This window comes from Epinephelus lanceolatus, chromosome 6, assembly GCF_041903045.1.
Source record: "Epinephelus lanceolatus isolate andai-2023 chromosome 6, ASM4190304v1, whole genome shotgun sequence".
Classification (NCBI taxonomy): Eukaryota; Metazoa; Chordata; class Actinopteri; order Perciformes; family Serranidae; genus Epinephelus; species Epinephelus lanceolatus.
The window spans coordinates 47,166,246-47,180,239 of NC_135739.1; the positions used below are offsets into that span (position 1 = coordinate 47,166,246).

Sequence of the window (13,994 nt, forward strand, 5' to 3'; positions counted from 1 at the left end):
ACCTTCGGCGAAGCCTTTTGGCACAAAACTGTCACTGCGCCAAGCTGGATCTGTTGACACCTCCCCCTGCTGTGCCGCCACACCCATCTCAGCGCACCTCGGTCTGCCAAACTACCAAACTGAGTGCGCCTCGGGTTGCACTGCTCGAAACTAGCTCTGCGCGGGGTTCGCCACCCTGCGCCGCCCTGTGCTGCGCCAGGAAACTAGAGCCCTTAGAAAACCTCCGTGAGACACAATGACACACGTGCACCATATGTATAATTTATACCTACAATAATAATAATAATGATAATAATGAGAGTGATAATAAAAATAATAATAACGATACATACACATAATAAAATAATGATGATAGTAATATAGTTATAATAATAGTGATGATAATAATAATAATAATAATAGCAAAGATTATGATAAAATAATGATAATAGCAATATCATTATAATGGTAGTGATAATAATAATAAAATAATAATTATAATAGCAATATAATTATAATGATAGTCATGATGATGATGATGATGATGATAATAATGATAATAGCAATAATAATAATAATAATAATAATAATAATAATAATAATCAAATGCAATATATACCCTACACGCAATTCTCTAAATAAAGACCTGAACACCTGAACGTTTTCTGGGTTCCTTTTGTTCTATTTATGTCTGTATCTGTCCTCCATGTCTGACGTTTGTAACAAACAAATATATGTTGACAATTGAGCGATTTATGATCACTTTAATAGTGCAAACATGTCATTCCTCTATAGATGTAATGCGCTGTAGGAGCGAGTGGCACTGTACCAAGATGGCTGTGCTTTAGGCACGCCCCTCCAATCGGCAGCAGCAGTCAACGCGGCGTTTATGTATATATGTCTATGGTTCCACCAATATGACTATCCTCCGAGGCAGAAAATTGGGCGCCTCGGATCGACTTGCCTCTGTGTGTATAAACGCTTGCAGCTGGCCGGCAAATCGGCCCAACATTCGCGGAAAATCTGGCAGTGTAAAAGGGGCTATAATGTTCTGCATAAAACACTTTTCTGGCCATTACTCAATGCCATATCTCAGGACCAGAAAGGAAATATTTGGTCAGATACTGAATTGGTGACACTAATCTTGGGTTCCCACCTTGAAACTGTGCTGAATGTATAGATCTTTTGTGCTGCTGGTGGGAACATGTATATGAAGCATCCATGTTTTCATGGACATGGATTTAAACTGTAAGAGAAACTTGACTTGTGCATACAACCCCAGGGCGGTAATTCTAATTTTGCCTTTGCCTGCTTTAATTTATTTCTTAATAAGGGCAATATATAATACAGGCACAGCAGCTTTCATATGGTTAAAATATGTTTTATATATCTTAAGACTGACTGCCTGCCCCTATGTCTGTTTCATTTCTTTTTTTCATATGTAAATGGCTCTGTTCGAGAGGTCAAACATCGGCTTTGTGTTGTCTTAATGAAACAGTTTAATCCTGGTTAGTCTATTTAAAGTTACAATGTGTAATTTATGTGGTTGTTTATTAGCAAAAATCAACTATTGCTTTCATAAATATATATATACTAAAGTGTAATGCAATTCACATACAAAGGGAAACTTTCTCATAGGCTTGGAATGATTTCTCTATATATACACAGGCAGGGCGCGGTCTGCTGGAGGCTGCCTTCTTGCGTCGCCATATTTGAATACAGTGGCCGAAAGGGATATACGCGCTTCGCCTTTCACGTTTACCTAGAACTTGCCGTCACCGTAGACAGAGACGGTGAAGCTCAATCCGGGGCGCTTCTGCGTGACCCTGCTTTATACTTTTATGATTCTGTCGCACTTTAAATGGAGGACCACACATATGTTTTGCCCCGTAAGAGGGAAACCACGGCACCAAATAAAAGAAAAAGATCAGATAAGCGAGGACGGGACAAAACGCGAGTGAATATTGGCGTTGCTTATTCCAGGTGGAAAGAACTTCTGTGGAAGAACACTCTGGAAACGCATATATTATATTAATGTATCACATAAAACGTGTTATTTTATCATTACTGTGCTAATGTTTGCTCGTGTTACCAAAACAATTAGAAATAAAACACTCCTAACATAAGGTTATATCTCACAGATAACCTATATGTCACTGGTAAGCTATAACATATTGTAGCGCCCGCCAGGACGTGTGGAAAGGATGACGCAGTTATTCGGCAAACCACCGTTTATTACTGAACAGTACAGGTTACTGTTGGCCGTAACCACGCCAAAACAACCAACAAACAAGAATTTAGCTGTAACTCCAACTGTGCACTGCTGCTCTCTCCTCCAGCTCGCTCATACACACACCAGCACACGCACTCACACAGCCCTCATTCCCGTCACACTCGCACCCCGCCCCCCTACCTATACTCATTCAATCCCAAACATGCCATTAACTCACAGAACATTGACATTAATACAGAACGTTTACTGCAGGGTCGCTACAACATCGTAACATGGTTTAGATTCCTAAATAAATATTCACCTCATCGCTAGATAGACCTACTCCTGAAAAACTTGAAAAACTCGTGGATGATGCCATCTCTGTCTGCGCAAGGCTTTCTGTCCTACGAGGCCACCGTCACTTACCTGACGGGAGGGGTGAGCGAGTGAGCGCGAGGAAGCCCTGCAATCTAGAATTTGACCACTGATGTCACTGTTACTCACCATTTTTACACACTGAGGCTTTAAGGCAGGCTTTTCACAATAAGCCCTGCTTCTTTATTAAACACTATTCTGGTATATTATGGGGTCAGTTTGTTCAGCTGACCCAGCTTGTACACAGCAGCAATGAAATCTTATATGAACCTGTTCTTTGTCACAGTTTGACCATTTTCCTTGAGCAAACAAGACACATTGAATTGTATTTAACTGTGTCATGCTGCCTGTGGCTTATAAGATATCATCAGTTTTGAGTGTTAAGTTTCAAAGTTATTCACTGACCAAGTGCTGTAATTTATAGGAGTGGCCATGAGTAATATTTTCTCAAATGCACTCATTCAAGGGGGGATTGATTCCTTGTGGAGGGAAATCTATTTATAGATTGCATTTAAAGAGCACAGCAGCATAATGCTTATTTTCAATCAAAATAGTCACCTTTTGATACAAAGAATTAATTCAAAGCAAACAAAATGTAACAAAAAAGCATTAGATAATAGGCCTATTTACTAAAAAAACTATTATCAACTATTGAACTTGTGCCCTGCAGCTTCAGCGTCAGGTGAGGGAGATCCTACTGTGCCTTTGACAGTTTGGCAGAAGCTGTGAGACTTTATAGTTTGTGATGTTTAAAGGCTCCAACAGATTCTCAATACAATAATTTGTTAGGTGTTCTAAAGTTGTCTGTTACATTTTGTTTTGCCTTTAAATTGATAAGTATCCTCATCATAAAAGATATTAAAATTCACCTGCTCTGTGCTCCTACTGTGGAAAACACTCTCACCAATCAAGACCACACAGTCAATTTGTTCATTTTCCATTTTTGATTGAGAGAACAAATGGTTGTGTTCTACATACATGTTAAAAGATTGTTAAATATATCGATAAAAAAATCCAGTTCCATAGAATTACTTTCCAACACTTTGTTGGAAACATTAGCGCATTAGTGTGAGTGGCTAAGAGAGAAAAGGATAGATGGAATTAGTCCAAAATAATCATTATTAAGTATTAAAAGTACATAACTATTATCAGCTTAGCCATAAATACATCAACTTACAAACCACTTGCTTGTGTTTATCTTACCAGACTCTGTGAAACATCACTAACAGGGAAATACTCTGATCTGGATGGAAACCTCTACATGACTCGCTCTATTGGGCTTGCTAGGAGTCAAGAGCCCCTGTTTTCCGATGAAGTAATGGTAAGTGAACAAATGCAGTGTACACCCATTTGACTAACAGCTACAGTAAATTTTAATAATTTATATTGGCATATGAATTCCATAAGCAAATAACTAAAACACTGTCCTCAGATTCTGGTAATGAATCTTATCAGAGATGTAGACTAACATGGACTTGAGTCACCTTGCAAATGAGGACTTTTGACTTGATTTGAACCTGACTGCTATGTGATGTTGTGATTTGAGACTTGACTGCCAGAGCTCCTAATTTGACTTGAGACTTTACAAAAAGCACATAAATCAGTGCCAAAATAGCATCAGTAACTGACACAGTCACAGAGATGCACATGCTAACATTCCACAATCAAACAGTTTTAGGTGCAATACACAGGAATAAAATTCGGAAAAAAACAATGCAGTTGAAACATAAAGCCTAATTTATGCTGGGCGTGTAACACTTGCTGAGTGATGCTTGACGGAGATGATGTGGTATTGACATAAAAATTGCTGCACGACACTTTTCTTTTATGTCATGTGCATGGAAAATGTTTCTATATCGCGGACAACGTCATATTTTGTCATGCGTTGTTAGTGATAGTGTTACTATTGTCGGCAAGGAGACAGTAGTTTTAAATCCACACCGACTCTGACCTGCATTCAGCATCTCTGTACACAGATGGAGTGTCTATCAGCAGCAGCTCCTGTGGAGCAGAGAGGACAGGCTGATCCATTATACACCTATGGGCCAGAAAAATGAGTGAGCAGAATCTGCCTCTTACAGACAGACTGGGGGCTAATTACTCAATGACAATAAAATTAATGAGATAAGCACACATGTTAAGTGGGATATTTGTGTGATTTAAACAGCTGTCTGTGCAGATTACTCTTTACTAAACAGTAGCTATGTTTCCATCCAAAAGTGATTCGAATCATTGGGAAATGCGCATTAAAAGAAATAGAAATGCTGTGTGTTTCCATTAAATGTACGGACTTTGGTGAAAACTACGAACTTGTGCGAGTTTTCCGCAGATCCGGAAACAAAACAAGTCTCGCATTCTTCTTCTTCTACATTTTCTGCCGGTTGGCAACCAGCAGTAAATGCATTACCGCCTTCCCGACCCAGAGTGTGGATTTCACCATGGAGAGAGGTGCGCTACGTCAGACTTAATTCGAACATAACTGTTTCCATCCCCTGTTTTGCGAATCAGCATTTTTTCGAATCAACCAAAACCCGGCTAAAGTGAGTGTATTTTAGTTTGTGCGAATCAGGGGATTTTAATTCGAATTTTAGCGTTTCCATCATAAATTTCCGATGCGATACTTCTAAATGCGCATCTAAACAGGGTGATGGAAACATGGCTAGTGACAGAAATAGACTCACAAAAACAGGGAGTATCTGGTTGCCATGGAGACGACTGAAACATTTTGCAAGAGCATAAATTGAAAATGTAGCTTTTTTTTTCTTGTTCTGCCAAGTAACACTCTTCAAAAGTATTGCGTCCCCAAGCATAGATTAGCCTTTACTCTGACTAAAGACCCAAGACTTGACTTCGAGCTGCTCTCAAAGACTTGAAGTTACAGAAAACACATCAATGACAACTGTGGAAACAACAAAACGTTCAAGTCTCTCTCTATTTAATCGCTGTCTGTGACCTTCTCTTAAACCTGTTTGTCCTCATAAATAGGGGTGTCAAATTATCGTGTTAATTGCGAATAATTAATTACAGCCATATTTAACGCGCTATGTTTTTTGATCGCATTAATCTCATTTTTAATCTCTAACTTTACTGTTTCTGTATGCCACAGAGTTGCCTTTTATAAAATCCGTCTGTAGGCGTACGATTGGGCTTCTTTGTGCTTGAGTTGTGGGAGAGCTGCAGTGCTACAGAGCAGAGCCCATGCATCAGCATTGTATGAAAAGCTGTCTGCCCTAGCATGCAAGTATCTGACCTCCCCGGCAACCTCCGTGTAATTTTTGGGACAATCAGGGCAGGATTCAATCCTGAATCCTGAATCCTGCCCTGATTGTCCCGAAAATGACATTAGAGCAGAGTCTGGAGTAGTTATTGCCCGATAAAACATTAAAAACTGATCATGATGGTTGAGTTGTCTTGCAGCTCCCACCGGCTGCACATTGGCTGCAGCAGTTCCTACATGAATTATGGGTGTTATAATTTGAAGAAGAGAAGACAGCGCAAGTTGCAGCCGCAAGGACAGGGAAAGCGCAGGCAGCCACGAGAAGGAGTGATTTGCACGTTGCAGTGCAGCCTCTTGTTCTAATGGCTCAAAACTGTTCTATAAACTGATACAGCTGTAACCAATGTACCAGGTGTCTTTTATTTTGGTAGCTTTTATTTTTTATTAAGTTTAAAGGACAAGCGCACTTACATTGATCACTTCCATGAAATAAAACGAGAAATTGGAAAAGAGGAAAATAATTTAGAAAATTGTTAAAATAAAATTAAGGAGCTGATCACAGATGTATTGTTTCTGTGTGTTTTTACATTTATTGTTGCGTTAATCTGCAGCTATGCTTTTAATGAAGCTGACATGTCATGACAGTCAAGCACCCCCTGGTGGTCGAGACTGAAGGTTGCAGCACTCTATATTGGGACTAATCTCAAAAACAATAGAATGTAATGGCTAGGTGTACTGCATCTGTGTTCAAGTGTGTTATTGTTGAAAACAATAATTATGACTATAAAACCACTTTTTGTAATATATATCAATCTTTTGATCATCTGCCACAATAATATAATGAATTTAAATGAAAATACCTCAAGATGAGGGCTTTTCTCAGCAATTTTGAGATGAGATTAAAAAAGAGATTAATTAGATCAATTAATTACAGATCATAATTAATTAATCTCCCCATTTTTTTAATCTCTTGGCAGCACTACTCATAGTCAGTGTTGCAACTTATTAACCTTAAACTGTATGTCAAATTGTGCTGTTTTGGGTCCTTGAGTTTGAGGAAATCGGCCCTATAAACATCTTGAATTTGATGTTTTTCAAAGGTGTGGGAAAACCTGTACAATTAAATACAAATGCAACTTTTGAGAAGTTGGGACGCTGTGTAAAGCATAGATAAAAACAGATTGCAAATATTTGCAAAACTTTTTTAAACTGTATGGAATTAAAGACAAGATAGTTTATAATTGAACTGATAAACTTTACCTTACAAAGTGGAAAAGTGTGCTGTGGTCTGATGAGTTCACATTTCAAATTGTTTTTGGAAATCATGGACGTTGTGTCTTTCGAGCTAAAGAGGAAAAGGACCATCCAGATTGTTACCAGCTCAAAGTTCAAAGCCAGCATCTGGGATGGTATGGAGGTTTGTTGGTGCCCATGGCATCTTTCGTAACTTGCACATCTGTGATGGCACTATGAATGCTGAAAGGTAAACACATGTTTTGGAGCAACATATGCTGCCATCCAGACGACGTCTTATTCAGGGGGTGTCCCTGCTTATTTCAGCTAGACAATGAGACACATTCTGCTTGTGTTCAACAGTGTGGCATTGTAGTTAAAGAGTGCAGGTACTAGACTGACCTTTCTTCAGTCCAGACCTGTCTCCTATTGAATATGTGTAGGGCATTATGAAGCACAAAATCTGACAATAGGAAAGTCGGTCTGTTAAGCAACTGAAGTTGTATTTCAAGCAAGAATGGGAAAGAATTTCACTTTCAAAACATCAACAGTGTCCTCAGTTCCCAAACACTTACTGATGATGTCATACAGCGGTAAACACACTCCTGTCCCAACATTTTGGGAACATGTTACAGGTATCAAACACAAAGTTAGTGCATGTTAACAAATAAACAACAAAGGTTATCAGTTTGAATATTAAATATCTTGTCTTTATATTGTATTTGATGAAATATATGTTTAAACATCTCTCATCTTTGAATTCTATTTTTATCTATATTTTACACAACATCCCACTGTTTGTGGAATCAGGTTGTACAATAATTCATTAGTGAATAACCAAAAGTAGGGCAGGATTTTGGCATACGCTGGCTTGAATGTGTGATCACATTTGTGGGTTACATGAGGATGCCAAGTCCCTGTACAAATTAAATGTTTCACACAGAGATGAAACGTCCAAAATGAATTCTGTTTTTTCAAAGGTCAGTCCATGTAATCATTCTCAGTTTGGATTAGTTTGTAGTCAAAATGCTAATGCAAAATTGTTGACCTCATTGGTATCTCTTTCCTCAGGGCTCCAGGTCTTCTCTGGATGGCTCTCGGCCAGTTGGACAAGTAGACAAACACATCCTGCTGCTTGTGCATGGTGTGGGAAATGCAGGTGGGGAATATTAAGAGGTGGTAATGATTTAAATTTCTAATATCTAGAAAAAGTTATTTATGATGAAATGGTGCAGTAGTAATAACAACAACAACAACAGTTTGTGTCTTGCAGAAGGCAGATTTACTGTGCCTCAGGGAGAGTCAGTGGATCAGGGGGTGTGGAAGATAACTTCACTCAGGTTAAAAGTTTTAAAAAGAATCTTTGTTTAAGCTTCAGAAGAAAAGTGATTCTGGTGAGCATGGAGACAAGACAAACACACTTATAAGTTGTCTCTGCATGTTCTGCTCTGCATCGTAACAGCAGGGGTTTATACTCATTCGTCTGTGGGCATCAAGAGTTGAGGGGATTTACAAAGACTGTAACACATCTGGTTCACAAGGCAAAAGTGCAAACTGAACTTGAGGGATTCTTGGATAAGACAATCTACGCCTTAGTGTTACTTAAAGGTTCTGCGTGTAACTTAAAGAAATTTCCTGTTTTTAATGACCCCCCTGTCTCTGAGGTTGTTAAGTGATGCTGTTGCTCATTGCTCGAGCTTCGCTGCTGCACTCCATAGCCGTGAGCAGGCACTTGCTCATTGGCCAAAACAGTGACAAACAAGAAGCTGGCAGTGATTGACCACCATCATGTTGATAGAATGCTTGAAAATGAGTTACAGTCATTTTTAGAATAATATTATCTGTAATGTTTGCTGTAGCAAACAGCTGTAGCTTGCTGTTTGCAAATTGATTTATCAGCTGATATTAGCAAAGAACATGCGATCCATGTTGAGAAGCAGCCCGATGGCTAACCTATAGCTCAGGATAGATTTAGCCTGTTGGCCGCCCCTGCAGCGCTCTAGAAAGCTGTAGAAAGCACTTAACATGTTGCTGTGCTAACATTAGCATTGGTTTTGGTTTGTGTCATTTGATTCAGTTACTCTATTCATTCCAAATCCTCTGATTGTCTAGTACCTCAGATTTAACAAGCAAGGAAGACCTGATGATCCATCATGCATTTTGATTTTAAGTCAACATTACAGTTTCACAGACACTTGCATATACTTGCTATAGAATCGGTGTGTTTATTAATCGCTAAGGGGGGATTGGGGTGTTGGCAGTAGCTTAGATAAAATACAGCAATATGAGGATGAAATAGATATATACTTACCATAGCACTGCATGTGTTTACTTTACAGATTGACATGTCTCAGTGGTATTTACACAGTCACCTTCTATCTGTGGATAATTTGTGAACAAATAGCCTCTCTGAGGCTGTAGAAGAGTAAGAAAGAAGAGCGAGGTGGATCATGCAGAAATGGCAGAGCAATTCTCAAAAACTCCCTAAATGCCTTCAGCTAATCATGTTGCTTATGGTGTTAATGGGATGAGGCATTTTCAACGTGGATGGCAGTCATTACAAATAAAGGCCCAAAGCAGCACTGTGTGGTCCTCAGTGGAACAAGCTGTTGACTGATGCTGTTCCACTGCACTGACAGCAGGATGATGGAGGTTGAAAACAGCCAGAGCTGGGGAAACTTTTACTAACATCCTCTGCTGCACTTAATGTGGTGTTAATGTGGCTTGGTCCACTGACAAAGCAGGCATGTCTCACCTACTACTCCAGACAACTCTTAGGTCTAAGGTCCTGCAAAGTCGGGCTGGGAGTACCAAGTTAGATCCAAATTAGATACAAATGTGCAGTTTGTCATAGTCATTTCAGTTACATGTGCTTGGATTTTGACCAAGTAATACACATGTAAAATAACTGTACTGTGGATATCCCTCTTGTGGACCTTATTAGCACAAGAGGGATCCCTCCTCAGTTGCTCTTCCGGGGGTTCTTATCCGCTGCGAGGGTCATAAGGACAGAGGGATGTCGTATGCTGTAAAGCCCTGTGAGGCAAATTGTGATTTGTGATACTGGGCTTTATAAATGAAACTGATTGATTGATTGATTGATTGATTAATTGATATCAGTGTTCAAGAGTTTAAAGAGTGATGCTGACCAAAACCAACAGTGTGTTTGTTCGTCTCTCTAAACTTCCTGACTTCTCCACCCCTAGTTCAGACTGAAGATGTAAATCTTTAAAAACACTTCACAAATATATAGTTTTGACTCAAACAACTGATCAACATAGTTTAAGCAAACAAACAGGAGGAGGAGGATTTCAACTATTTTCACAAAAACACATACATGAACATTTTTGGTGAGGTAGTTTGTCAAAGAGGTACTCTTTCAGTGAATCACTGAGTACGTTTACATGACATTAGAGAAAGTTGATTTAGTGTGTTAGTCTGACTAAATCCGGACTTTTGAAATACATATTAACATGTTAGTCCCACTGAATTTCTCAGAGTCAGACTAACACACCCAGATAATGCATTTGGGAGTCAGACTACTCCTACATAGTCAATCTGACCCAAACTGGTCTAGGCGTTCTTTCAACCCTTGATACTTCTCCACCTTTTCCTGTTCCTTCTTTCTGATTTTGCTGTCAGCTGGTATTGCCACATCTTCCACCACTGTCCTCTTCTGGTGTTTATCAACAACCACTATGTCCGGTTGGTTAGCCAGCAGCTGTTTGTCAGTGTGGAAGCTGAAGTCCCACAGGATCTTAGCCCTGTTGTTCTCAACCACCTTTGGTGGTGTGTCCCATCGGGATTTGGGTACTTCCAGTCCATACTGGGTACAGATGTTCCAGTACACTATCCCAGCCACTTGGTTGGTGCCTCTCCATGTACGCTGATCCTGCTTGCATCTTAGACCCTGTCACTACAGTATGTGCTGGATTGTCTCAGGGGCATCTTTGCACAGCCTGCACCTTGGGTCTGATCTGCTGTAGACCCTGGCCTCTATGGCCTTTGTGCTTAGGGCCTCTTATTGTGCTGCGATTAGTAGTGCCTCCGTGCTGTATATCAGTCCAGCATTCTCCAGCCACTGGTAAGTCTTCTTGATATCAGCCACTTCCTCTATCTGACAGTGGTATTCACCATGTAGGGGTTTGTCCCTCTATGTTGTTTGCTCCTCCACCTCTTTGCTCTCATCAGGTTTCTGTTGTCTGAGGCATTCACTTAGCAGCTCATCCTTTGGGGCCATCTTCTTTATGTACTCCTGGATTTTGGATGTTTTATCCTGGATAGTGGCTCTGATGCTCACTAGTCCTCGGCCTCCCTCTTTCCGCTTAGTGTGTAGCCTCAGGGTGCTGGACTTGGGGTGGAACCCTCTATGCGTAGTGAGGAGCTTTCTTGTCTTGATGTCTGTGGCTTCTATCTTCTCCTTTGGCCAGCTAACGATCCCAGCTGGGCATCTGATGACTGGCAGTGCGTATATGTTGATGGCTCGGACCTTGTTCTGACCATTCAGCTGACTTCTGATCTGCTAAATATTAAAAAACAAAACATAACAAAAAAAAAAACAATCCTGTTAAAGTCCTTTCAGTTCCTCATCATAGTCTTATAGTCTATAGTCTGTATGGCTCTCCTAAAACTGTATATAATAAGTCTGAAGAAGTTTTTAAGACATTGTCAGTTCCTGTGTGTGCATTTACTCCAATCCAATCTCAAGAAGACACCACTGTCAGTTACTGACTTATTCATCACATCACATCACATCACATTATTATTGACGACTTTTTACCATATCTTGCTGTGCTTTGCATTGGTCCTGACCTCAAGTTAATATAGAATTTATATTTGGGCCTTTAATGAAAATAGGCTGAGTACCCCTTTTGTAGAGAGTTGCTGGAGCAAGCTGCTGTTGCTCCTGTGGATGCCTTGATGGCAGTGTTGTACTGGGAACATTACTCTGTTTTAGACATGCTGGGATTACATCAGCACTTTCTCAGAGGTACAGCCCATTAAAATCCTTGTCTGACTGCTCCTTCCGTTCACTGTACTTTGAACTCACTGTCTTTATTTTAAAACATCACTGGATAGCTTTATTGACACCCTCCTTGAATTATGAGTGTATGTGTTTTTACAACGTGCACCATCAAGTAGGGCTGGGCGATATGGCCTTAAAAAAAATCTCAGATTTTTTCCCAACAAATCCGATTCACTATTTAAATATATTTGCGGCCTGGGGTGCAAAACTTTCAGCATGTGAATAAACCCCGGCTTTTCCACGGTAGCCTATATATGGGCACCACATCTCTTATCTCAATATACATGGCGACTGCATCTGTGATCGCTTTCCACCGGACCCCTTTCTTATCATACGGCAGTGTTTCCCCTACCATCATATTGGATCACAACAGAAGTCATTTAAGGTTACCTTTACTATAGAACAGGTCTATACCTTGTCCTTTTATTAAACAAACTAAATAGCCTTATGTTACAGGCTGAGCCTGATGTGTGTGGCTTATGTGTGTGTGTGTGTGTGTGTGTGTGTGTGTGTGGAGCTGTGTATGTGTGTAGTTGATGTAGGAGGTATGAGACGTTAGTGCGCCGGGTGTGGTGTGTGACGTCAGACGGATACGCTCCAGGAAGAAAGTGAGGCATGTGCTATGTTGTTTACATACACAGTTCTGCATGCTGTTTTTGAGTTATTTCCCTCTATATAAAAGTCAGACACTGATGAGAGAGGCTGTGCATCATCCCTGCAGTGCTGAAAATAAAGTGCCGTTCTTTAACGCAGACGAAGTCCCGTTTATGTGTTGTTGCCACAACGAGCTAACACAAGCTAAAGGAGCTAATGGTCTTCGGAGGTCCCTTTACTACGGTTCGGGGGTCTGCCAGCTTGGCGTTGGTATTTATCTTATTTACACAACGGCATGTAAATTCTGTCCCTACACGGTGCGCGTCTAAAATCCTCCTCTGCTCTCTGTGTCGCGCATGGCAGAGTTCAGCCCTGATGCGCACACACAGACACAGACACAGGTGAGCACACAAAAGTGCTGAAGAACTCGTTCCCTTTCTTGAGAACAAGTTCTTCAGCACTTGCTGCCATGTTTGTGTATCAAGCGCGCGGGGGGAGGGGTGAGCCCACTCTGAACTACGGGAGCCCAGCGTGGAGCGGCGGTGGCGGATTTTAAATAGAAACTCGATTTTCATTCAAACAAATCGGCCTAAACTACAAATTCGAATTAATCGATAAAATCGATTTATCGCCCAGCCCTACCATCAAGGTCAGCAGAGAGAAATATCTAAGTTGAACGGCACCTGATATTTTAACCCCTGAACCACTAGTAAATCACATATGTAAATGATTGTCATGTACTGCCTAACATTGTACAACACAGTGGTGAGAACATATGAGAAGTTTTTTTATAATTGAGCATGAGAGAGAGAGACCGAACCTGTTGGCAGCAAAAATGATGCACTCTAGACTTCTTTAATTCTTTAATATGTGGAGTTTTTCATAATGAAGTAGATGATTTACAATTTATCCTACGACAACGATGAACATCAATGGTCCAGAATACTTTTGAGAAAAGGAATGGAGACTTTTCATCATCTACCAAGAAAGGACCAAAATACAACTGCAACAACTACCAGCTAGCTAGCTAGCAAGCTAACAACAACTGCCAATAACTGCCACAGAACACTGACTGATCAGAGCAAGAGAGGACTACTCCAAGTAAGCCTAACTAGCTTATTGAAGTTGACTAAAGTTAACTACAAAAAAAAAAAAAAAAAAAGAAAACAGGGAGAAGCTTCTTCTTTTTTTCCCCAATTACCAAATCAAAAACTACTTTGTTTTTGAAAAGAAATTGAAAGAAAACCAAAAACAACAGTTTCTGAGAAGAATACAGTCAACTGCTGGAAGTGCCACAATGATACAAGGATGTGAGATACTGTGCCCAAGTCACATCACATCTGTTAAGGCTAAAAAGA

At 40.2% G+C, this 13,994-nt stretch overlaps 1 protein-coding gene across 7 annotated transcripts in view; it reads left to right on the forward strand.

Moving 5' to 3' along the window:
* The window catches only part of szt2 (SZT2 subunit of KICSTOR complex), a 421,207-nt gene that overhangs the window by 182,527 nt on the left and 224,686 nt on the right, over positions 1–13,994 (forward strand). For all 7 annotated transcript variants that reach the window (XM_033622785.2, XM_033622790.2, XM_033622786.2 and 4 more), the window contains exons 45-46: positions 3,773–3,887; positions 8,088–8,175. In XM_033622785.2, the coding sequence (XP_033478676.2) occupies positions 3,773–3,887; positions 8,088–8,175 (203 nt within the window). The remainder of the gene's footprint in view (positions 1–3,772; positions 3,888–8,087; positions 8,176–13,994) is intronic.